Consider the following 24296-nt stretch of genomic DNA (forward strand, 5'->3'; position numbering starts at 1 on the left):
GCCAGCCAGGCGGCCCTGAATGAATTACGTTTCAGTCAGGCTTCTCCACAGGTGAAAATAATCCAGGCTGGGTGAATGAATGAACAAATACAAAATTTTTAATAAAGCCAGTAAACAGCTCTGAAAGGATTCAGTCTTCCCAAGGAGCCTGGGAGGGAGGCAGTGCCAGATTCTCCATCCCATTTTCCAAACGAGGAAACCTGGGTTCAGAAAGCGTAAGTAGCTTGCCTCTTCCGTAATCCACCGATCGTTGTCGCCCTCACTTCACCTCACCTCCGCCTTCAGCACTAGAGTCCCTCCGAGATGGTAGTCCAGGGTCAGAGCAGCCCCAAAGGCCAGGTGGGTAAGGCTGCTTCAAGTCAAGCCACTTCCGCCTTCCTCAGGCCTGACTGGGCTCACTACCCTCACAGCCCGCGCTGCCCGAGTCACGAGTTTTCCTCGGAGGCCCTCCCCTCCTCCTGCTGATTGGGTGGTTCTTGAACTATTTCTGTCCTCTGATTGGTTGTTATCCCCTTCGGCTCCCACCCCAACACGGCCTAGACCAACCGGATATAGGGGCAGGGTTTCCGCTTCCGCCTTCTCCCTCCCGCTTGTCGTCGGATCGCGGTTGCCGCCACAGCTGCCGCTGCGGGGCGCGGTGTCGGTGGGGCGGTTGGCTTGTCTTTCAACGTTGGTGTCCGTGCCGTTGAACTGCCCGCCATGGCTGAACTAGATCCGTTCGGCGCCCCCGCTGGCGCCCCGGGCGGCCCCGCGCTGGGGAACGGGGTGGCCGGTGCCGGCGAAGAAGACCCGGCCGCGGCCTTCTTGGCGCAGCAGGAGAGCGAGATTGCGGGCATCGAGAACGACGAGGCCTTCGCCATCCTGGACGGCGGTGCCCCCCGGGCCCCAGCCGCACGGCGAGCCGCCGGGGGGTCCGGGTGAGAGTGCGGGCGCGTTTGGGGCGGGAGGACTTGTGTAGAAACTTGGCCCAGGGTGGGTCTAAGGGCTCTGTGTAACTTGTTTTTTTCCTGAACGGGGAGGAGGGTAAGGAAGAGTGCAAGGAGGAAACGAGACCCTGGCCCAGTCATTGCAGAAACCTAGGTTCGGTGAGCCTACTCTGTCGTATGAGTGTGTTTAAGTGCTCCTGGACGGGATAGAGCGAGAAAGCAAAGAAAATAAAGTACTTGTCAGGCTGACGAGCCTGAAGAAGCCGGTTCAGCTCAGGAACTTTTCATTGAGCACTTGCTGTGCTTTGAGCCTGGCCTCTGAAACATAGCCGCATTGGCGCAGTTTGGCTAGACTTAAAGGCAAGTCTGAACCCAGCACAGAACCAGTTACTGGGAAAGGAAGGCAGAAAAAATGAGCATAGTGCTGTCGTTTTGGGGATATACACCAACAGAGGTGGCAATACAGTTCAGCATTTAAGGACTTCAGGGGTGTAGAGTTGGATTATGGGGACGAAAGGAGGCGTGAGTAGGGAACTCGAGGAAGGTGGCCTAGCCCTGGAGGAAGAAACTCCAGCCAAAGAAGGATAAGAGTTTTACCATTTATTGGACGGATTACAGCCAGGATTTCTGGAGCTCTACTTCCTCTAGGAACAGCTTTGGTAAGCAGTGTTGCCTAAGCAGAATTTAAGATTAGCCTGGACTAGCCTTCCAAAAGGTGAAGAGAGAATACTGTGTGGCCTTTTCCCAGCAGGAGTCTGGCAAAAACAAAACCAAAAAACGAGCCTTAGGATGCCAGCCCGACCTTTGAATGCCTTAGCTGTGGGTGATGTTTGGAATTATGGTGGAAGGAAGAGATGAGTGGAAGAGACCTTTCTAGTCATATGGGGAAGTAGGAAATTAGCTGGAAGAAGTAAGACCTGGGTTTTCATTTACTTAAAAAAAAAAAAGAATTAAAGGAGAATAGGGCACAGTAGGGCAGATAGGAGTGCTTGTACTACAGCCTTAAAGGGCCAGGCAGATAACATAAATGAGAGAAACCTGCTGGGAATGAGACGCTAAGGAGTATTGGAGACCGAGATTTTGTTGCACTGTAGTTGTGCTCTTCATGGAAGGATTCGGACTCAGAACTCTCAAATTACTGTGCCAGCCAAGCGGAACCATCTTTGTGAGTAGGAGTGGGGAGACTGCATGTTTACAGACTCTTGAGTTTTTATGCTGCACCATGGTACCTCCTAAGCAAATCAGTCCCCCAATAAAAACTTACATGAGAATGTATGATACACTTGAAAATGCAAATTACAGCAAGCAGGTGGGACTGAACTGTGAACTGGGCTGTGGCAGGAGATGAAGTTGGCCTTAAGTGAATAGGTTTTTGTGGTTGGGTGGTGTTAACATTTGCCGGAGAATCATAAATTTACTTTTTAGATCCTTAGTTTACTTCCCTCATTTAATAAAAGAAAACTTGAGTCCTACAGAGCAATGAGTTGCTTAGGAAAAAAGGGCAAGTTTATTTCTGTGCCCCAAGTCCCCCTGCCCTTTGTACCATGTTGTGTTGCAGTTGTGTCAGCAGGGGTTTCGTGGGATAAGAGATGGTCATTTCTGAAAGGTACAGAAGTAGGCAGTTGTGCCTGCCTTGGGTAGGACAGAGTTCAGAGAATCAGGACCCATAGTTAGAAAACTGTCCTGATTCAAGGACAGTGTTACTCTTGCTCACGGTTGTGTCCCCAATGCCTAGCAGGGTGTCTAGCATGTAATAGATACTCAAAGGAATGAACAAAAATATTAGGTCTGAGAGTCCTGCATAGAAAGACAAATGTTGGTGATGGGCAGTTTGGAGAGGTAAAAGGGAGGGGATAGGTCCCCTGTGCATTAAGCTTTCAGCAAAGGGAAGGAAGGGATGGTTGCTGACTTAGTTTCTAGGAAGGATTTTGTTAGTGACCTAAGCGTTCATGGACTTGAAGCCAGTCCCCTGACAGTGCAGTTGAGATCGGTAATAGTGTAGTGGTCAGCAACTTCCTTTGGGAATTAGAGAACTAGTTGGGCTCTGCTTTCTTTCCTTTCAAAGAGGCACTCTAGTGGTTAAGATTCTGTGCTGTCCTAGACTGCTTGAGCCCAAGTTTAACTTTGTGGTTTCAGGCAGCTTCCGTAACCACCGCTGCCTTGTACAGATCTACAGAGTTGATAGGATTACATTAGTACCTGTAAAGCGTTAACACACTGTACTTGGTATTACTTGGTAGTAATACCACAGTTACCTGGCTGTACTCTTATTCCTTGGGAGTAGCGGGGAGAGAGAGGCATTACGAGGCTTATGGGCCTTGGGGTGTGCTGAGGAAACAGATTTTAGGAGGAAGCCCTGTATCGGATATGTTACCGTACAGAAATATATGGGCAGGATGCTCTAACAGATTCAGGAAAGAGGAACATACTTAAACTTTCCCCAGCCTTGGGGGAAACTCCCATGAAGGATGGGAACAGGCAAAAACCGGAGGGCCTGAGCCTTGGATGACTCCCTCGGTTGTTAGGAGGTCTGGAGAAGAGAGGTTAGTTTCGAGGGGGGGGGGGGGGTGGGGGTGACCAGCTGAGTGAAGTGGCTCGCATACTGAAGAGCAAGTAGTCAGGAAAGTGGCAACATAAGTCTAGACCTGTGGAAAAGCCTCGATCATGACGGCTAAGGAGGGAGGGGAGACCGCGGGTAAGGAGCTACTGAGAGATTATGGCAGTGAGGCAATATTTGTTGTTTCTGACAAGTCTATCCTTGGAGAAGGAGGGAGGGAGGCACATGAATTAAAGTTTTCTGGAGGAGGAGAGTTATTTTCTTGGTAGCAGTGGAGGAGAGAATTCAGGGAAGTCTCCTGCATGATAATTAGTAGTACTGCCTACTTAATGTATGCCAGCTTTGTAGTTTCACATCCATGCAGTAAGCGCAGGCTAAGTAGTGGCTTCCTATTACAGGTAAGAGCTGATCATCGGGGAAGCTGAGCAGTTTTCCTAAGGTAGCAAGCTAATACATGTCTCCACTGGAATTCAAACCGATGTGTGCCTGACCCCCAGTGGATGGGGAATGTGGGAGTCGAAGTGGGTTTGGGACAAAGTATCTTCCTTCTCTGGAAACTAATTCTGGCCTTTGTTTCTCTCTGGAGTTCCTGAGATGCCCTAGGAAGTTTCCTTCTGGAGCATCAGGTTACTTAGCTTAGTTACCCTAATAAATCAAGGCCCTAAATGTCCTCTATGCATGTTTTTGTAGCAATAGGAAATTCTTGGACTTGGGCCAGCTGAATGTCTGTACAGTAACTAACAAGAGTTCAGATCACTTGCCAGTGGGTTTTGAATGAGACTTCAGACCTAAAGGACAGGCAGCATGTGACTTAGGAGGAGGTATGGGATGACAGTTGCTCCTAGTTTTGTATATGGAGTAGCGATCAAAGTCTCTTCCTGTTGGGAATGGCCCTGGGTTGAAATATATTAAGGACAGTTGGTGTGTTAAATGTAATAAATTAACCAGAATTTAGGCTTAGGCCTGACCATACTAGCTATTATAAGCTCTAGGAGTCAAGATCATCTCACTCTTCCTGTCTCACAAAAACTAAATTCCAGGTGGATTAAAGAGAGGCATTTTTGTTATTTTAGTATCAGAAGAAAAGCAACTATCTCAGTATAAAAGTCCTTCAGCATAAAAGCAGATACAGAAATCCTAAAGGAAAAATTGATAGTGTCCGCATACAAGTTAAGTAGCTTTAGTTGTTAAATATTATAAATCATACAAAATGACAATGGGAAAAATATTTGTAATAAGAGGACAAATAATACAAAGCGAATATTTAGAGATCAGAAGATACAAAAATGGGCAAAATTCTCACAATTCAGTAAGGAAGAAAATCAAACGTCAGATACATGACTACCTCACAAGAAATAAGATTGACACAACAAAGCCACCTTAAGTTTTTCCCCTGCTATCAAATTAGCCAAAATTTAAAAAACCAAAACTCAGTCTTTAGTGTCATTAAGAGTCTGAGAAATGGGGGCACCTGGTTGCTCAGTAGGTTAAGCATCTATCTGACTCTTGATTTTGGCTCAGGTCATGATCTCAACAATTATGAGATGAAGGGCTCTGCACTTAGCACAGAGTTTGCTTGGGATATTCATATTCTCTCTCTCTCTCTCTCTCTCTCTCTCCCTCCCTCCCTCCCTCCCTCCCTCCCTCCCTCTCCCCCTCTCCCCCTCTCTCCCCCCCGTCCCCCTCCCTCTCCCCCTCCCTCTCCCCCTCCCCCTCCCCCTCCCTCTCCCCCTCCCCTTCCCCTTCCCCACCCTCTCTCCCCCCCTCCCCTTCCCCACCCTCCCCCCTCTCTCTCCCCCCTCCCCTTCCCCACCCTCCCCCCTCTCTCTCTCCCCACCTCCCCCACTTGTGCTTACTTGCCCACCAGCCTGCTTGTGCTAGTGCTCTCTCAAACATTAAAAGAAAAAAAAGAAAAGTCTGAGAAATGGGGCAGTCATGTGCTGATGGTAGTAATAGAAATAGACTAAAAGGGGTCAGGTGGTCAATGTTTAGTTAAAATGTATATCCTGGGGCACCTGGGTGGCTTAGTCCATTGAGCATCTGACTCTATCTCGGCTCAGGTCATGATCTCACAGTTTTGTGAGTTCAAGCCCCACATCAGGCTCTGCACTGACAGTGTGGAGCCTGCTTGGGATTCTCTCTCTGCCCCTCCCCCACTCTGCCCCTCCCCCACTCATGTTGTCTCTTTCATTCTCAAACATTAAAAAAATAAAATGTACATCCTGTGACCAGCAATTCTCTCTCTCTCTCTCTCTCTCTCTCTCTCTCTCTCTCTCTCTCTCTCTATATATATATATATATATATATATATATATATATATTTAAGTTTATTTATTTATTTTGAGAGAGAATCTTAAGCAGGCTTGAGCTTCTGACTCTTGATTTAGGCTCAGGTCATGATCTCAAAGAGTCATGGGATCAAGTCCTGTGTCAGTCTCTGTGCTGAGTGTGAGGCCTACTTAAGATATTCTCGGGGCGCCTGGGTGGCTCAGTCGGTTGAGTGTCTGACTTTGGCTCAGGTCATGATCTCACAGTCTGTGAGTTTGAGCCCCGCGTCAGGCTCTGTGTGCTGATAGCTTGGAGCCTGGAGCCTGCTTCGGATTCTGTGTCTCCCTCTCTCAGCCCCTTCCCTGCTCATGCTCTCTCTCTGTCTCAAAAATGAATAAACGTTAAGAAAAAAAAATAAAGATATTCTCTCTCTCTCTTTCTCTCCTCCCCCGCCCCTCTCCCCCACTTGCACACTCCCTCTAAAAGAAAACAGGGGAAAAAAATCAAGCTTTATTAAAAAATATGAGAACTATGTTGAAATAAGCAAGAACCATAACCAGCCGTTGAAACATAGATCAAAATCCATGAAGGTAGGTAAATGCTTAGATCCTGGCTGTTTGTATTCATATATCAGATGATCTTTCCTCCGACTTCCTGGCCTGCTGAGGTATTGCACCACTTTTGAAAAGCTGATTATCTCATAAAACATGCATTTATTATTTTTTCTTACATATCTTAAAAAATCAAGAGAGAAAATACTGTCATTAATTATTTGCCCCTTCAAGAACACCTTATCTTTCAGGGAACCCTACACCTATTTTCAGGTCATTTGTGAAGGGCTGATACATCTAGGTTTATTGTAAGGATTAAAACTTAACGTGTATAAAATGTTGGACATGGTGCCTGGCACCTTGGAAACAATAGTAGGTTCTTTCATACTAAAAAAAATGAGAAGTTAAGGACATAGATGAACGAATTCCAAGAAAGCATATGTTTGTAGGAGTCTGGTTTCACTGAAAGCAGTTGCCATGTGTGTGCTAAAGGGTAGAAGCCGATGGGCTGAGCGTTGAAATTACATATTTCTTTCTTCTTTCTCTCTTTTCCTTTTTTTAAAAAAAATGTCTTAGGGAGATGTGCTGGGGAAATAATCTATAAAAGTTTTCAATACTCAAAGCCAAGAGGAGAGTAACTGGGAGAAGCAAGAGAACCAAAAGAATGGATAAAATGTTAGGGTTGGTTTGGAAAATAGTTCGAGTTGGGTTTAATTAGTTAGGAATCAAGAGCAGAGGAGTGGTTTAATGAAATCTTTGCCTGTTCGAGGGAAGGATGAGAGCATCCTGCCCCAGGCCTCGAGGAAAGCCCTGATGTTTCCATAGAGTGCCTTCTGAGGGCCTTGTTGATGGTGGCCCACACTAACTGCTTGCTTGGCGTTCTTTCACTCTGTGGGTCCTTGTGTCTTTTAGGTTCATCTCTTATCTTCCGTCTCCCGCCCCAGGCAACAAGATGGTCGTTGTAGTTTGAAAAAATTGGATACATGATAGAAGTCCTTCATAGTAGGTAGTAGATGTAGGTCGGCCAGCAGCTACAGAGTGCAGAATGTGTAGGTGGAAGCTACATTTTTATGTTGCCTGGATCAGGGATTTTGAAGGAAGGCAGAGCAGCCCCTCCACGGGAATGGCATTCAGTCTGTAGATTGCCTCTTAGTGACTGCTTTTGGGTCAGGGCAGGGGTTAGGATGCAGGCTGATCAGGTAACTGAATTAGTGAGATACAGAATGGAGTTTTAAAAAAAAGTGGGACGGGGATCCCGGCAGATAGACCAGAGCACGCTGTATGTAAAGGCCATCCTTTCATAGAGGCCCAGTATTGCCAGATCGTCCGTCTGCCTGCCTTCATCCCCAAACCTGGACATCCCGGTTTGGGAAATTTTCTTACTTAGTACTTACTTGTGTTTTAAATATGGTTAGCTTGTGGACCACTGTTTTGTTTGCTTTTAATTTTTTTAATGTCTCCTTGCTTGCTTGCTTATTTATTCAGAGAGCAGTCAGCGCAGACTCCGACACGGGGCTCCACCTCACGAACCTGACTGAGCTGAGGTCAAGAGTCTGATGCTTAACCGACTGAGCCACTAGGCACCCTTGGACCACCATTGTGTACCATATGGATTGGTAGTCTCTAGGTCTTACTTGAAAAGGCATTTTTTACATTTCTCAGATGGACCTTCTCATTTAGCTCATGAATAATTAATTGTGCAAGACTGGATTGTACACCATACTTTGAGTTTTTTGTAACTTGTGTCCTTGAAAACACTGATTTAATTTGGTATGCCCAAATCTTACTAGCCCAGGCTAATTCCAGGTAGTCTGGAGGAATTAGCAAGAAGTCAAGTGTAGACCCCTGGGTCTCTATAGGCACAGGATGGAGAGTTCTTACCTCCAAGAAAGCACCTTGGTTTGAATATGAAGCCGCATGTCACCGCTGACTGGATGATTCTAGGGCCCACTTTTGCTTTGCCTTCTCCAGAACTTTCATAGACACTGTTGCTCTCTGAGATTCTTCTGCCAGGCGTCCGTGTGTTCTCTTTCTAGGCCAGAAGATCAAAAGGTTTTGAACTAGGGGCTTGGTGCAGATTTATCCACATTTTGGTGAAGTAATTTGTGTATAACTACATCTTGATTTCATTAAACAGGAAGTCATTTGTTCTGTCTGGTGCCTAACAAGGGATAGTGTTAGTATAACTTACAGTACCTGCAGCATATAGTATGGTATTATATGCTAGAGTGCTTTGGCCTAGCGTTTGACCAGCCCTAATTGATAGACTGAATTTTATGTCTTGCAGATGCTGTTGATGGAGTGATGAATGGCGAATACTACCAGGTACAGAGTACTCTGATTATGTTGAATGATAGTGGTCAAGGCTTCCTTTCCTGTGATTTGAATTCACTGATCTAGAAAGGACTCCACTCTTTTGACTTTCCTAGATGTATTACTATTGAGTATGTTACCTGCTAGAATGGAAGGATTTGAAGAGAAGTGACGTTGATAGAGCCTTCTTCTAAAATGTTACTGACCTGGCCCTAGTGTTACCAGTTTTATTCTCCAGAAATGAACCTTCGTGATGGTGATGGTAGCAGTGACTAAACACTATGTGCCATGTACTGTGTCGAGTGTTTCTACTTAATCTCTAATTTTCTCAACAACCCGGGGAACCTGTACTATTGTTCTTCCCATTTTACAGATGAATAAACTGAGGCACAGAGAGAGAGTAGTCTAAAAGTAACAAAGCTGGTATGTGGTGGGGCCAGCATTTGAACTTTTGAGACGATATTGGGGGTGGGGGTGGCTGGAATTTTTGGTTACTACCATTATTTTACCTCTTCCTCACTAAGCTTTCGGTTGCTAGCCCAACTTGGATTACCTTAAACACAGAAGTTTTAGTAGTTTATGTAATTGAAGTGTTCTCGGACTCTGGCTGCCAAGCATGCATTTTTGTGCTCTAGCTTTTTTCATGGTGGTCGAATGGTGGTCACAGGGCACATTGGGCTTCACGTGTGCATGTCCTTTTATCTAGAACAAGTGGAGGTTTGTCCCTTCTCCCAAGCACCCAACAAGAGTTCTGTGTTTCCTCCTGGACCAAGTGGAAGTAGTCACTATAGCCTTGGGGGAATAGCATGATGCTTTGCTTATGCCTGGGTTTCTTCTGCCCATCCCTCAACCAGTTAAAGAAGGATGTTAGTCTAATTGGTTTAAACCAAGGATGGACTAATTTTTTCGTTAAGTACCAGGTCGTAAACATTTTAAGCTTTGTCACGAAGGTCTCTGTCAGACTACTCTTGCTGTGCTGTGAAAGCGTCCATAGACAGAACATAAGTGAATGGGCACGGCTGTGTTCCAGTAAAATGTAATTACAAAAACAGGCAGCTGGCACGGACTCTAGTTTCCAATCCCTGGTTTAAAGCTTAATCCTTAGAGTGAGACACAACAGCGTTCAGATTCTGGCTCTGTCCCTAACTAGCTGTGAAGTGGATGTGTCAGTTCTGTGTCTCAGTTCTCCAGCTGTGAAATGGGAAGAAAAACTTTGCTTGGGGGATAAAGCTTTTATGTGCCTGACACATGGAAAGTGTTACTAAGTTTTGTTTGTTTGTTTTTTAGTTACTAATATTTTAAGTAACTCCCCTTCCATCTTTTATGGTCTGGTTAGGTTAATTTGGAATTTATTTCCTAGTTCAACAGGTGAAAAATCTAAAAGATAAATCTCTTAAAGATTAAATTCTGTTTGAGTCTTTATCAGTGTATCAGCTGTCAGACCTTAGCCACTATAAAAGAGAATCTGCCCGCCCCCCCCCCCCCCCCCCCCACTTGTGACTCATATTTGCTTGCCTTTTTATTCTTTTCTTTGGTGTGACTGTAGGGACTGCACGTTTTCTTTTGGACTCTTTTACCCAGAGTTCTCACATTTTGGTTAGGTGGCATTAAGTGATCTTTTTCCTACATTGTATAATGGCATTTAGAAGCCTTAGGTTCTAGGCCTTTCTGGGCTGTGTATTTACCTTTGTTACTTTGAAGATTCCACAGAAGTTGTGTGTCAAGTGGGGAAACAAAAACCGTTAACACTGTTTCCTAGGAAGTCCATTATTACCCGCCTCCCCAATTTTCCTCTCTCCCACTCACGTCCCATTTATTAACAGGTAGGATAAAAACTACCTCCCTTGTAGATTGTAAGGATTATGTGCAGTAATGTTGAAAGCTCCCTATTGGCACGTGAGGTTGTGTTGTTGCTTTTAAGGTAATCCTTTAACATTTTACAACAGCCTCCGTGCTGTACATAACCAGGGGTTCTGCCACGGATGAAGTGTGTTTCAGGAAGGAACATCTGGTACTGATAGAACACAATTGTGTTTTGTGTTAAGGAGAGTAATGGTCCAACAGACAGTTATGCAGCTATTTCACAAGTGGATCGCTTGCAGTCAGAGCCTGAAAGTATCCGTAAGTGGAGAGAAGAGCAAACGGAACGCTTGGAAGCCCTTGGTAAGGAATCCCTTTATGTCTTTGGGTGTCTGTTTTCAGTGTGATAGTTGACCTTGACTCTTACCCTTTTTAACTAGAATTAGCCATAATGTCCTTGTCTCGTATTTGGGAAGATCTCTTTCTCAACCTAAATAAAGGCCCCGAGGCCACCCGCATGGAGTCACTTGATCACAGGCCTTGTGTGAGGATTAGGGCAGCTCGGAGAGTCACCACTGAGTGCATCCTCTCAGGAAGAGCAGAGCAGTGCTGTGGAAAGAGTCCTGAGCTTGGAGTAGAAGACTAGGTTCAAGGCCCAGGCTTAACTCTTACCAGCTCTGGGCACTCGGTTGCTCAAACCTTCCAGTGTCTGTTACTTCCTCTGTGGAATAAGATCAGTGTTACCAACCCCAAGGGTAGTCCGGGGTGGTATTTATAAGGGTGTTGTATAAACTTGTAGGTATCCTGTCCATGTGAGAGACTCCAGAGTCCATTTATCATTTGAAGGCTGAATTTAAGGTAATGCTTTAAGAGGAAAATGTAAATTGTAGGAAACATGTACAATTTTGTTTTCCTGTTCTGATAGCTCTGTAAGGTACGTTTTTACCTCTGTAGGTAGGTGAGGAATGGGAGAATCCCAGGATAAGTTTTTGAGTCACTTAGCTAAGAAGTGGTGGAGTCACAATTCAGCTCGAGTCTGCCCTGTTTCATAGTCCAGACCCATCTGTCCCTTAGTCACATGGCATTTAGTGAACACTATCCCACCAGGCAGGCCCAGCCCAAGATCAGTGCCAGCCGGCCTGGCCTTCGGTGAAGATCTGTGTATGGAGTGTCGCTTTCGGTCAGGATTGGGAGGCTTGGTATCTGTACTTGAGAGTTGCAGAGGTATGGCACAGTGTGGACATAAAGCCATGGGGCAGTCTTCTCAACTTTTCATTAAAAAGAATGAAATGTTAATGTTATTCATTAAACAGAATAGTTGAAAGAAGAGTAAAATGAACTTGTGTGTACCCCCTAGATTCAGTAATTAACATTTTGTCATATTGGGTTATCTTTATATAAATGTAATGCGTGTGTGTGTGTGTATGTCTTATACACACACATTTCTAGTCCAGTTTCAGATACATCACGTATTTTATGCCTAAATATTTTATTGTGTATCTAGAAATAACGATGTTCTTCTGTGTGCCCACAATGTCAGCGTTATTCTTTCTTGGGAACCACTGAATTAGTAAACACGTGAGTCCTGTTCTTCAGTTGGGGTAGTTGACACATGGAAGTAGGACCGAGTCTGTTATTTCTCCAGTCCAATTTATGTGACTTTGAGATCAAAGGACACACTTCTATTTGAACCTTTATGGCACTATCCAGTAGTAATGTCTTTGATGATGGAAATACTACGTTATCTCTGCTCTCCAGTAATGGTAGCCACTAGCGACATGTGGCTGTTAAGCACGGGAAATGTGACTCATGTGACTGAGCAACTGAATTTTAAATTTTAACAGCCACGTGTAGCTAGTAGCTCCTGCATCGGATAAGATGAAAATTGTCCTCGTGGTGCCGGCAGCCTTGGTCCTGGCTGCTGCTTCTGAGTAAGCTGAGAGGCAAGACTTAGCTGGTATTAGTGTTTTTCACGTTTCAGAACCCAACTTTATCTTTTCCCTTTCCCCAAAGTTTAGTGAAGTTGTCTTCCATGGAGGGAGTACACTTTTGGTGTCTGGAAGAATTGCGTTTTTTCAGTTACCAGATTGGGCACCTTGGGAATGTTCAGTGAATTGTAGTTTTCTTAAGATGCTTTTTAAAAAAAAAATTTTTTTTTAATCTTTATTTATTGTTGAGAGAGAGACAGGGTGAGCAAGGGAGGAGCAGAGAGAGAGGGAGACACAGAATCTGAAGCAGGCTCCAGGCCCCAAGCTGTCAGCATAAAGCCCGACGTGCGGCTCGAACCCACAAACTGTGAGATCGTGACCTGAGCCGAAGTCGGATGCTCAACCGACTGAGCCACCCAGGTGGCCCCTTAGGATGTTTTTATGAAGGAAGTCAAACATGTGGCTTTGCAAATGAATTAAATTGGTCTGTGAACCTTAGGTGTTTTTTCAGTTTTGTTTTGTTTTTTTTTTCCTTGCAAGAACTGTGAGAAAGCACAGATGCTAAAAATAGAGAATCCACATCAGTCGTTTTCAGCTTAGCTGTTGGCTGTGTCCTCAAATAATTTTCCTTTCCATGAGCAGTAATAGGGATTGCCAGAGAAGACAGCCGTCCATGTGCCCTGCTCTCTAAGGGGACTCTTCATCCTTCCCTCCCTTTTCTCCTGCCCAGATGCAGAGATTGTATTGCAGCTTAGATCTCTGCCCTGTTGTACTAAGCATTTAAGAATTCTAAATTCTTATTGCTAGTGTCCCTTCATAAATCTGTAAAAGCAAGTAGATGATTTAAAGAGGTGGTTTTCTGCAGCGACTACAATCTGCAGATCACAATTTTTATTTAATTTTTCAGAGAAATAACTTTAAAAAAATCATCATTAGACTACACACAAAGGCAAATACTCTGCAGTCAAAAAGTAATGTTTTAGAAGTGATTTCACCACTCTTGAAAAGGTGACCTTCAATTTTAACCTTGGTACTCTTAGGTTTCTTGTCCACACGCACTGCCAGCTCACAGCATTTCCCGTCGCATCGTGGCGTTCTCCATTTCACGTATACAACAGGCTACAGGCTAACAGCTGCTTTAGAACCTGAAACTTTTGGAGAGTTTCTAGGTGCCAGTAGGCTATTTCTAGTACTTACAGACACAGCCTTTTCTGTAGGTTGTTACTATAAAATGTGCTTGCAAAGGCCCAAAAAATGCTCCCAAATGCTCAGTTTCTTTCCTTCAGGGGGTTACTGGCCACCACCGCTGCTTTGTAACCTCCTCGAGGATGCTACTTACGGGTCGGGCTCTGGCTCTGTGCTGTCCAGACTCTTTTCTGGAGCACTGGTGAGCACCTTCCAGTCACATCTTGTGATTTTTTTTTTTTTTCTAGGCTTGCTTTCCTTCCCATCCTTCCCTTTGGAGGCAGCTTAATGAAGTAAGATCGTGTAAGCTTTAGAGGCAGATCTGGGTTTGAATCTTAGCTCTGCCACTGACTTTAACCTTTAGGAAAAGTTACTCAAACTTTCTGAGCTATAGTTTGTCTCAGTGCTGAGCATGGGTCTAGAGTTTACCTTCTTGGGATTGTTATAAAGATTCAATGAGGGGTCTATTATAAAACACCTGCGACAGGCACCTGGGTGGCTCAGTCGCTTAAGCATCCAACTTCGGCTCAGGTCATGATCACAGTTCATGAGTTCAAGCCCCACATTGGGCTCTTTGCTGATGGTGCAGAGCCTGCTTGGGATTCTCTCCCCCTCTCCCCCCTCCCCCTCTCTCCCTCTCCCCCTCCCCCCTTCCCCTCCCTCTCTCTCTCTCTCTTTTTGCCCCTTCCCCCACTCGTGTGTGCGCACTTGCTGTCTTCTCTCTCAAAGATAAACTTAAAAAAATTTTTTTTTTTTTTAAATAAAAACACCTGCCAGAGAGTGTTTCCTTAAGAACATGTTTAAAAGTGAACTCTCAGAGTAACTTCAGATGTCAGCTACATGTGACCTGCATTTCTGTCTCCCGCTCTCTACTGACTTGGTCTTTTTAGCTAAATGTCTTAGTGAATACTTAGTTCTGAGAAACTAAATGTTTGAGAATCCAGTATGGCAAACCTGCTAAGTTTGCGTCTTCTAATTTCTAGAACCTTTTGGATAACTGTTAGTGATCCCCTACCCCACCTCAACCCCCAGCAGTCCTCCATTAGTTTCTTTAGTTGTGTCTTAGCTCTGCCACAGACTCACTCTGCAGTCCAAGCAGGAGTAGCTATTTTGTGGTCCCCCTCAACATTTACCATCTATATTCTACCGCCTATATTCCTGAATCTTCTCTACCTCTGGTAATTTTAACAACAGCTCCCTGCTTCATAGAGGTGCTTCTACCATTTTTAGTTAAAAGAGAGTGCCAACTTATGTTTTACAAAACCATTGGTTGTCAAACCTAGGCTGTTAAATATAGTTTGGGAGAAGATGTTGTTAGATGATGTAATATTAATTGTCCACCCTGAACTGATATTGACAGCATTATTAAAGAATGGCCCTTAGTTGTTTTTTCCCTGGTTGGTGTCCCCAAAGGCTTTTTTCTATTAAGAAAGTATTCCTGGGGCACCTGGATGGCTCAGTCGGTTAAGCGGCCGACTTCAGCTCAGGTCATGATCTCGCGGTCCGTGAGTTCAAGCCCCACGTCGGGCTCTGTGCTGACAGCTCAGAGCCTGGAGCCTGCTTCAGATTCTGTGTCTCCCTCTCTCTGACCCTCCCCCGTTCATGCTCTCTCTCTGTCTCAAAAATAAACGTTAAAAAAATAAAATAAAAAAGAAAGTATTCCTCCCCTACCCCACCCCCAAAAGAAATCCCAAAATTAGTGAATCCACTAGTGTCAGTGGATTGAGATAAAATATGAAACCCCTTGAATAGAATCCCTGAGATCAGAGACTGGATGCACAAACAGGGAAAACAGAATTTTGTCTTCCTTCCTGCCTAGTCTCCCGCCAGCACACAGCAATTTTCATAAGACTAAAAAATTTATGGAACAGACTTCAATTTGTGTTTTGCCTCATTTTATTTCTTTTCCTTCCCTTCAAAGATGCCAATTCTCGGAAGCAAGAAGCAGAGTGGAAAGAAAAAGCAATAAAGGAGCTAGAAGAGTGGTATGCGAGGCAGGACGAGCAGCTACAGAAAACAAAAGCAAATAACAGGTCAGTCCCCGGTGCTGCCAGCACTGCTTGCTTTCCAGGATGGAATCAAATTCATATCCAGTGGCCAATGTAGTTCTCACGTGCTGCCTCTTTTAGTGTGAAATGTATTTGCAGGTTTTGGAAAAAGTACTTGAAACATAAAGGTTGCAGGTCTCTCGGGTCTTATGAGCTTAATCCAGCCTGTCCTTTAGCCATCCCAGTTGCAGTGGATTTAGCTCTTCAGCTAAGAGTTTGGTTAATATGTGTTGCTTGTATTGGTATGAAGCAGCAAAAGGGAAAGTTATGTCATGGATTAAGTCCACATGCAAAAACGTAACCCTGAAATGAAGAGCTGCGTTCATGAATATACCAGGATCTCAGTACTTTGGGGATTATAGACTTGGTCATGTTGCAGCCCCTAAATACAGCCTTGCTTTCTGAAAGCTGCTAGGCAGAGGGGCCCGTTAGCAGGGAAATGTGCTTTGTAATTCAGTAGCCAGGGATGTTCTGACACTGTGACTTGAGAACGAAGGATCCTCCGCGTACATCTGTCTGAGAAAACTGACCTAAGATTGACCTTTTGAAAGTGCTCTTCAGGATGTACTCCCTAAAGTTGAGGGAGAAACTAAGCGCCTCCTCCTCTCCCCGCCGAGCAGGAGCTGTGGTCTCATGCTCAGTCTGCTTGGAAGTAGCTCAGAGAGGTGGAGGCAGCACTGCTGGCCTTGATGTAGGCCAATGGCTTGCCTTCCTGCTGCATCCCGAGCCCAGCTCTCACACGGTCGCTTCACTACCTCAGTGGAAAGTTAGGCTAGACTGAGCCTGGGGATAGTTGTAATTTTCAGGGTAAAGCGCCTTCTTAGGTTCCTGCCTCAGAGGCAGAAGTTGGTTTAAGTGCTCTGGTCTCTGGCAGCTTCTTGCTGGAAATCTGCCAGAAAAGAGGGAGCAGACCGCTTTGCCAGCCAGCCTGTGCCATCGTGGGGCACCTACAGCAGAACAGATGGACCATTGTGTGCGGTAGGCTTCGGCTACCTTTCTCTTGTTGGCCATAGTTGGTTCTGTTGGCTGCGTCTTAAATGCCAAATGGGAGCCTAGTCCTGGCCCCCTTCCTGTGGGGAGGTGTTTTCTAGGAATGCTTCTCAGGTTCCAGTGAAGTTCTAATACAGTGGGGACTGCCCTCTGGTCTTCACATTGAGTTGCTCAGGGTGGCATTAACTACCAGGGCTTCTCCTGAGCTTGTGGTCATTTTGAAGTGCTGACAGGTCCAGGCTGCTTTATTCTGTGCTCATTCCAGATGATTTACCACAGATACAAGTTCACATCTCTAAAGGGAGATGAGCGAGTTCTTTGTGCAAGTACCGTGTGAGGCCCCATTTATTCTAGCAAGTTGCCCAGGAGTCCGTCTGCCCGGAAGTACTTGGTAAAACCAGGCTGACCCTCCCTGTTCAGGGTCCCTGATGTGTAAACAAGTTGACATACAGATTCTCAGACTTAAAAAATTATTATGGTGGGAATAGGCTTCTAATTGCAGAAATTTCAGGCCAGTTTTGCTAAACTGTAGCCCTTCTGGAAAGAAAGGGATTGTCTGTATACAGTATCAGTTATCCTTGGAGTAAGCACTCCTGTTTTCAGGAGCTCAGTCTCTAAGGTTTAGTCCCTCCAGGCATCGGTTTAGGGCTTTGGTACCTTTCTTAGAATCGTACAATGTCTGGTTGGATGATGTCGTAGGTGAACTTCCCAAGTTCCAGGGAGGGGAAAAGACTTAAACTTGCCACTCATGGAGAATGTGTAGCTGTTTCAAAACCAGGTCACGAAGCACAGGGCAGACTCTGAGTGTGTAAAACTAGAGGCACATGAGCCATTGTCACCAGGGTTCCAGGATAGAAGGGGTGGTTTTTACATTTTACTCCAGTTAGTTTTCATGGACTAGCATGGGAGCCGTTTAGAGCCACCGTGGGGAACTTCTTCCAATGGCACACACCCCCTCCTCGAGATTGTGACATTGTTGACCACTCTCCCTCCGTGTTTGATTCTCTAAACAGCATCCTGTGGGACAGTCCCATTTATATATGTAAAGGAACTCTGTTCATAGGTAAAGAGTGAGTATTTTGAGAAAATGAAGTGTTCGTTTCAAGCCCTTCTCTCTGGATGACTTTTGCAGCAGCTGGATTTTTAAGGGGGAACACAAAGATAGGTAGAATAGTTTGAAAGAAGAAATGCAGTGGGTAGCAAGGGCCTATATTTGTATCGTCAGGCCTCCTGACTTCTAGGTGCCCCAAACTAAAACCTTCTAGGTGCCCAGGCACGGTGCTGGGCAGATGACAGCAGATCTTGCCTTCACTGCATCTGTAGACTGGTATCAGTCCTCAGATTGCATCTCCCTGCTTTTATCCCAACTCAGGATGCAGATGCCACTGCACAAGAGCCATCAATTATTAGTGACAGCCTGTGGAAACAAATTCCTCCTCCACGGGAGCCAGTCAGGACAGTGTGTACTCCAGACCGGCCGCAGAGCATGTTCCCTTCCAAACTGACAGAAACATTTCCCCTTTTACAGGGGTCTCTGGTGCTAGCTTTTCCCCTCTTTCAAGACTTCTAAAAGTTGGCAGACATTTTTCCCATGCCCCGTTGGGGCTATTGGATGTGGGTCACCTCTTGAGCACCCTGTGGGAAAGCAGCCTTTCCCACAGGCTTCCATGAGGATTGCTGCGTTCAGGCCCTTCTGTCTGGTGGGTGAAGAACAAACAGGCCACTTAGATGATGATTTTCCATTTGTCCTGCTTGTCTGTAACCCGACCCGGATGGGGCTCTGCTGTCACTAACAAGCTCTTTAGTCTTGGGGCTAACTGCAAAGGAACTGAAGCCTGGCATTCAGGCTTTTGTTGTCTTAGTGATGCCTCCCCTGGAGTCACTAAACCTTTATTTTCTTCCAGTAGGAGCAAGCACAAACTGAAATTGATTAGGTTTAGCCCTTTGTGTAAACTAAAAGGATTATGGGCTTACAAGCTGTCTGGCCTTTCCTTTCCCGCCCACTCATTCTGCCCACAAACAACTCTGTTTTCCTGCTGACTCACTGAGAGTTACAATCAAATTTCCACAAAACACCTCCCATGTATAAACCAAAATGGGAAAGAAGGCAGGCTGTGGGTGAGTCTAAAAATAAACTGAAATAAAATTACTAGAATTTCCCTTTAAATAAGTGACCCTAGGTTAATAAACAGGCATGATTTTCCTTCAAAATGCCCCTTCCGCTCCTGTGCCCCAAAACCAGCCTGGCAAAGGACAGGGTAAGATTTCCGCAGGGAGGTTCCCTGCCCACCCACAATAGATGGGGTGGGCTGGCTGGGCCCAGGGATTCAGCCTGGGGCAACAAAGTCTAAATAAGCCAGCCTGTCTGTGGGGGTGTAAACTCCTCCACCCAGCGTGCCCCCCTTCCCTTTCTGTCCCATAGAGCCCTGCCACTTTGATCCATTCCTGGTGTGAGAGAGAGGGGAAGTGAAGTTGGGGTTTCTGGACTGCACCTTGTGGTGGCAGTCCAGTCTGGCATGGACTGAACGGACGAACCAGCTTATTCGGGGACACACAGGAAGACGGTGCCAGAGCCAGGACCCTGGGCTGCAGTCCTTTCCGCCAGACCACTTGTGTCCGGCAACTTTTTCCTCATCTGTTCCCAGAATACTGAAAACTGATCCCATTCAGCCAGGGTGGTTCAGAAGCAGTAGTTGGATAGTGGCTTTGGGGCCTAGCGTGTTTGGTGTCGGGCAGCTGGCAGCGTTTGTGCCTAGCGAGACTCCCTGAGGCTGACGGGAAGGCGGGGTGGCTTCCCGGTCATCCGCCAGCGGGGAAGAAGCCTTACTGCACAGTGCAGAGAGACAGGCCGGCCTGCTTCCGAGTTCTGCCGCCTGGGCTTGAGCAGGTTGCTTCATCTCTAGGCCTCCTGTTACCTGATCTGTAAAGTGTTGGTGAGACCACGTCCTAGTGTTCTCCTAGGTCGTTGGGGTTGAGGATTGGATCGGATGGATTCGGAGTCTCTAAAAGGGCTTACCTGGAAGCAGGTGCTGAGAAAGGCTCGCCGTTGTCAGGAGAAGGTGGGGAAGGAGTTGGCAGGGCTCCCTTGGGAGAACCCGCCCCTGGGGAAGGCCAGTGGAGAACCTTGCCTGCTGGTCTCCAGCACTTGAAGCCTTGCTGGGTGAGGACGGAGCCTTGGGAGCAGCGCCCTGGAGCACAGTCATGCCTCTACTGTGGATTTGAGATGTTTCTGCTTCTCAATGTTCTCTCTTTTTTCCTGCCTGCTTGCCTGCCTTTTGGACCTCTTGCTGTCTAGGGTGGCAGATGAAGCTTTCTACAAACAACCCTTCGCTGACGTGATTGGTTATGTGTATGTTGCAAAACTAATTCCTTTTCTTGTTTTGATTCTACTTTTTGTTTAGAGTTAATGTTCCTGTTATGTCACAAGTTGCTTTGCTTTCTGAATTATTTCAGATTGGCACTCTGGGGATTGCCTAAGAGTTATAAGGTTGGGGGTATGACCCATCGATTTGTGTTGCAGAATCGTGACTCCCTTTAACTCCGATAGCCCTTTTGCACATCCAGGGTTTTGGAGAGAAGGAAGCAGATTCCCTTTTAAAATGTGGGTCATTTGTGACCTTGTCTGGGAAGGCTGTGGGACGGGGGTGGGCTCTAACTTCTTGCTACCTACCTGCCCTAGGTGGGGACGGGACGTGTCCCCACCTGGAACAGGTGGAAGCTCCGTGGTTGGGAGCTATTCGGGGGGGGGGGGGGGGGGGAGGGGGGAGGGGGGAGGCAGGATTTCCTACGTTTAATTCTATAGAACGACATGTGGGGTTGGTTGCTTCTCCCTTGGGGCAGCAGAGTCCAGAGGAGATTGTCTCATTGGGTAAGGGGGGAGCTCTGTAATTGTTTCTCTATGGTTTTATATGTTGGAAATTGTTTAGTGGCCACCTTCTGATGCCCTGTCCCCCTAGTGTGGCACAAAGAGGCCCCAAGCTTTTTAAGGTCCAGATAGCCAAAGCTGTCTGGTGTGGGCCACTGTGGTTTCTTCCTCCAAAGAAAACTACATCTTCTCTGGAAAAGTACTTAAGGATTCTTGTTTTCAGAGCAGTATTGCTGTTTCCTTAAGAATTAGGACTAGCTTGATATAAGGGAGATGAGGGTAGAAGGGTGGACAATAGGCTCATGGCTGTAGAGCCTCTTAGGGCCTGTGACCTTTACACGTTCATCTCTTTAGAATACAGAGCGGGGTTCCCTGGGTCCCCAGATGCATTTGCAATGAGATTTGTGAAATGCTGGACTTACAGGTGGTGTTGGATTGATTTTTTTGCACATTCTCTCTGGAGTAGAAATGGAGACTGGAAAGGTCGAGTCTGGGTTTGCTGGGCAGCAGGGTGGCCCAGCAAAGCCAGCTGCACGTTCCCAAGTGTAGCTAGAGTGGCAAGGGCATGTCTAGCTTACTGACCATCTGCATTGAGCTCATTCTCATTTTCTATATCTGACCTAAAGTTTCTCTCCTTGTTTCTTTTCTTCTCTTCACCTTTAAGCACAAACATAAACCATCCTTGCTACAGCCTAGAACAGTTAAGTAAACCTTTCTCACTGCCCCTAACTGTGTGTGCCATGAAGTCGCAGTGTTGTAGTGGCTCTGGGCTTCAGCAGTGTCTGCCACGGCCATCCCTGTGAGAGTGCCACCCCCCGTCCCCACAGACCAGTCATCTCCATTGCTTTTGCTTTGCCCGTGATGCTTGTCGGAGTAGATGAATATAGTGTGTCTTCCCTCCTCCTTCCGCTGTCCTTTCAGGCTGTAGCTCCCACCAGTTCCCAACTGGGGGGTGGGCTGACCTTGACGTGAAAGATCCTTGGAGCAGCATCCTAGCAAAAAGCAACTGACATTGATTGGCTGTTCAGCCATCAGATGCCCACCCCTTCCAGAGAGTGCCCTGAGTGGCCCAAGGCACCCGGCTGGAGGGAAAATGGCCAACTTTGAGCTGAACTGGACAATGTCCTAACAAACCCCCTTCCAGAATGGCTTTAAGTCTCTAGTGCCTGCTCGCATGGGAGCTTTGTCTTGAATTCCTTTTGATCTGCCCTGTTTCTCTCCGGTCTGAGGGATAAATCCAGAGGCTATCGTGCAATGACCGGTGGGCTTTTTAGAAGTCTCTGAATTTACTTGAAACTCAGTAGAGCCCAACATAAAACCACTGTTCACATTCTTGACCAGCCTGCTGCTTTGCTCCTGTTAATGAAGGCAGTGCATAGCTGGCCAAGGACTTGCTTTTTTAATGCTCTGTGTCAACAGAGAGAGAGTGAGCCCTGCACCAAACACCTGTATTCCAACATTTTACACAGCAGTCCGGGCCCCTGTGCCTGGGAGAACTGGCCACGTGTCTGCTCCTGAATCTGACCTGAGTCAGGCAGGGGCTGTTACTCTTTGGAAAAGCAGATGCCATTCAGTCAGGCATGAAGAGGCAGCCACCAGGTAGCTCACAAGGGGTTCTACATTAAACCAACATATTTCATTGTTGCTTCCAGGGCAGCAGAAGAAGCCTTTGTAAACGACATAGACGAGTCGTCCCCAGGCACTGAGTGGGAACGGGTGGCCCGGCTGTGTGACTTTAACCCCAAGTCCAGCAAGCAGGCCAAAGACGTCTCCCGCATGCGCTCTGTCCTCATCTCCCTCAAGCAGGCCCCCCTGGTGCACTGAAGAGCCACCCTGTGGAAACACTACATCTGCAATATCTTAATCCTACTCAGTGAAGCTGTTCACAGTAATTGGATTAATTATGTTGAGTTCTTTTGGACCAAACGTTTTTGTCTTTAGAGTTGATCATTGTTTGTGATTGCATGTTTCCCTCAACTGTGTTCTCCCTGGCATTCAGAGAGGAGGAAGCCTCCCAAAGGTAGCCTCAACCTCTACTTTTGTGCATTATTCTGAGAATAAATTTGTTTCAGAAACAATAACCATGAAGTCTCATTATTGACCTCAAGATACACTGCACGTTGGAGTAAGATTGGAAAGGATGATGGATTTCCTTTTATCATTTCTAGCACTGAGGAGGCACAGCCACGGAGTGTCCACCCCCGCTCTGAACTGAAAGAGCTCCAAGTTACTGCCATCTGTATGTAGTAGGATGCTGTAGAAGTTTCTATTTGAAAAAAGGGAGTCCCGTGGCTGAAAATTAACCTCCCATTGCTCCCCAGAGAGCTGTGATTCCCCTTACCAACCCAGATATTTTTCCCAGCCGGCTCTTGTCACTGTCCCCTACCCTAGGGGCTTGGGTAGTATTTTTCACCAGGGGTCTCTCTGGGGTATATATTATTCCATCGGATTGACCCAGTAAACCTGAATCAGGATGGCATTACTTTGTGGCTAGCCCTGTTACTCTGAATTTCCACAGCACACATTGGGGTCTGTGCCAGCCCTAGGACTCCACTCTTGCACTTGCCAAACCCTTCATGTAGGCCTGGCTAACCAACACACTAGGCCCGTGTGCTTAAATTAAAATACATTTCCAGCCCTAGATTTCATATGCTTAATGGCTGCCTGTGGTTAGGCAGCATCCCAGCCATCCTCACAGAAAGTTCTGGACCATACTGATCTACACGACAGGTAGCACTAAGAGACTGTGTACTCCATTCAGGCTTCAACACGTGTTATATGCCTTTCAGCCTGTCACATTTTAGGTGATAGTTCAAGCAACTAATAAAGCCAAATCAGAAATACATGCTTATAGTTACCTGATACTATTTCCAGTTAGAGACTGCTATAAACTCCTGTAATACCACCCAGGAGGGGTAGTAGATATTGCCACGAAGGAAAGTTCACCATCTCTCCCATGGTAATTGTATCTGGAGGGGAGAGGAACCTTCATTACTTTTCTGCCCAAGTCCCCACCTCTCTCGAAGCTGCTTAGGTTGGCCATTCCTTGATCTGGCTCACATTTCTGGCCTCTGCTCACTCCTTCTCCTTCAGCCACTTTTGATTGCAGTCAATCACTCGCTGTTCAACCATTTATTACTTCTGGACCTTGCTAATGCCATTCAAAATGTCAAAATCCATCTTAAGAACCAGCTCAAAGGTCGCCTCCAAAATGCCTTCCCTTACTCCCCTCTGTGAGCTCCCATGGCCTTCTATGTGGGGCAGCTTACCTTTTGGTATTCTCCTGGTGGCAGTATCTAGGCTGGTCTTGCCTCTCTCACACCAGATGGGCTTCCTGAGGGGAGATGTGGTGGTTGTAAAAGATCCATAAAGTCTGACATTCCCCAGATCAAGAGGTGACTGGTTGATACGACAAAAGGACTGCTCTGTGACTTCCAAAGCTAGATCAAAGGCAACACAGCTTATAGCTGGTCTGTTGGAACACGCAAAGCTACACAGGCTGGTAGTCCTTGAGTCACCCTGAAGCCAATTCTGTGAGGAAGCCCAGACTAGCCCACACAGAGAGATCCTGAAACTACAAGCAGAGAGAAACGTCTGGCCAGTCCCTCGTGTTCTAACTTCCCACTAGCCCAGCTCTAGCCGCTGTAAATGCAAATACATCTGATACCTGGAGTCGGAACTGCCAAGTAGAGCCTTTCCTAAATTCCTAGTCCACAGAATCCGAGAGAGAAATGATTACTGTTTGAACCTCTTAAGTTTTTAGGGTGGTTTGTGACAAAGCAGTAGTAACTTAGAATTGTTCCTGATAACCTGCATCACCCACATGGGGTTTCATAAAAAGGAGGGAGTTTGGTCCATGGACTCA

General features: G+C 46.3%; 1 protein-coding gene across 1 annotated transcript; it reads left to right on the top strand.

Moving 5' to 3' along the window:
- The first annotated feature begins 568 nt into the window (after positions 1–568).
- On the top strand, positions 569–22512 carry CLTA (clathrin light chain A). Its single transcript, XM_019454503.2, is given in 8 exon segments — positions 569–876; positions 878–917; positions 8590–8627; positions 10661–10778; positions 15450–15561; positions 19862–19915; positions 21096–21131; positions 22084–22512. Coding segments are annotated over 8 exon segments (747 nt in total). The 5' UTR covers positions 569–699; the 3' UTR covers positions 22256–22512.
- Positions 22513–24296: the final 1784 nt, after the last annotated feature.

The sequence above is a fragment of the Panthera pardus genome, unplaced genomic scaffold, assembly GCF_024362965.1.
Source record: "Panthera pardus isolate Hobbes unplaced genomic scaffold, ASM2436296v1 HiC_scaffold_20, whole genome shotgun sequence".
Taxonomy (NCBI): domain Eukaryota; kingdom Metazoa; phylum Chordata; class Mammalia; order Carnivora; family Felidae; genus Panthera; species Panthera pardus.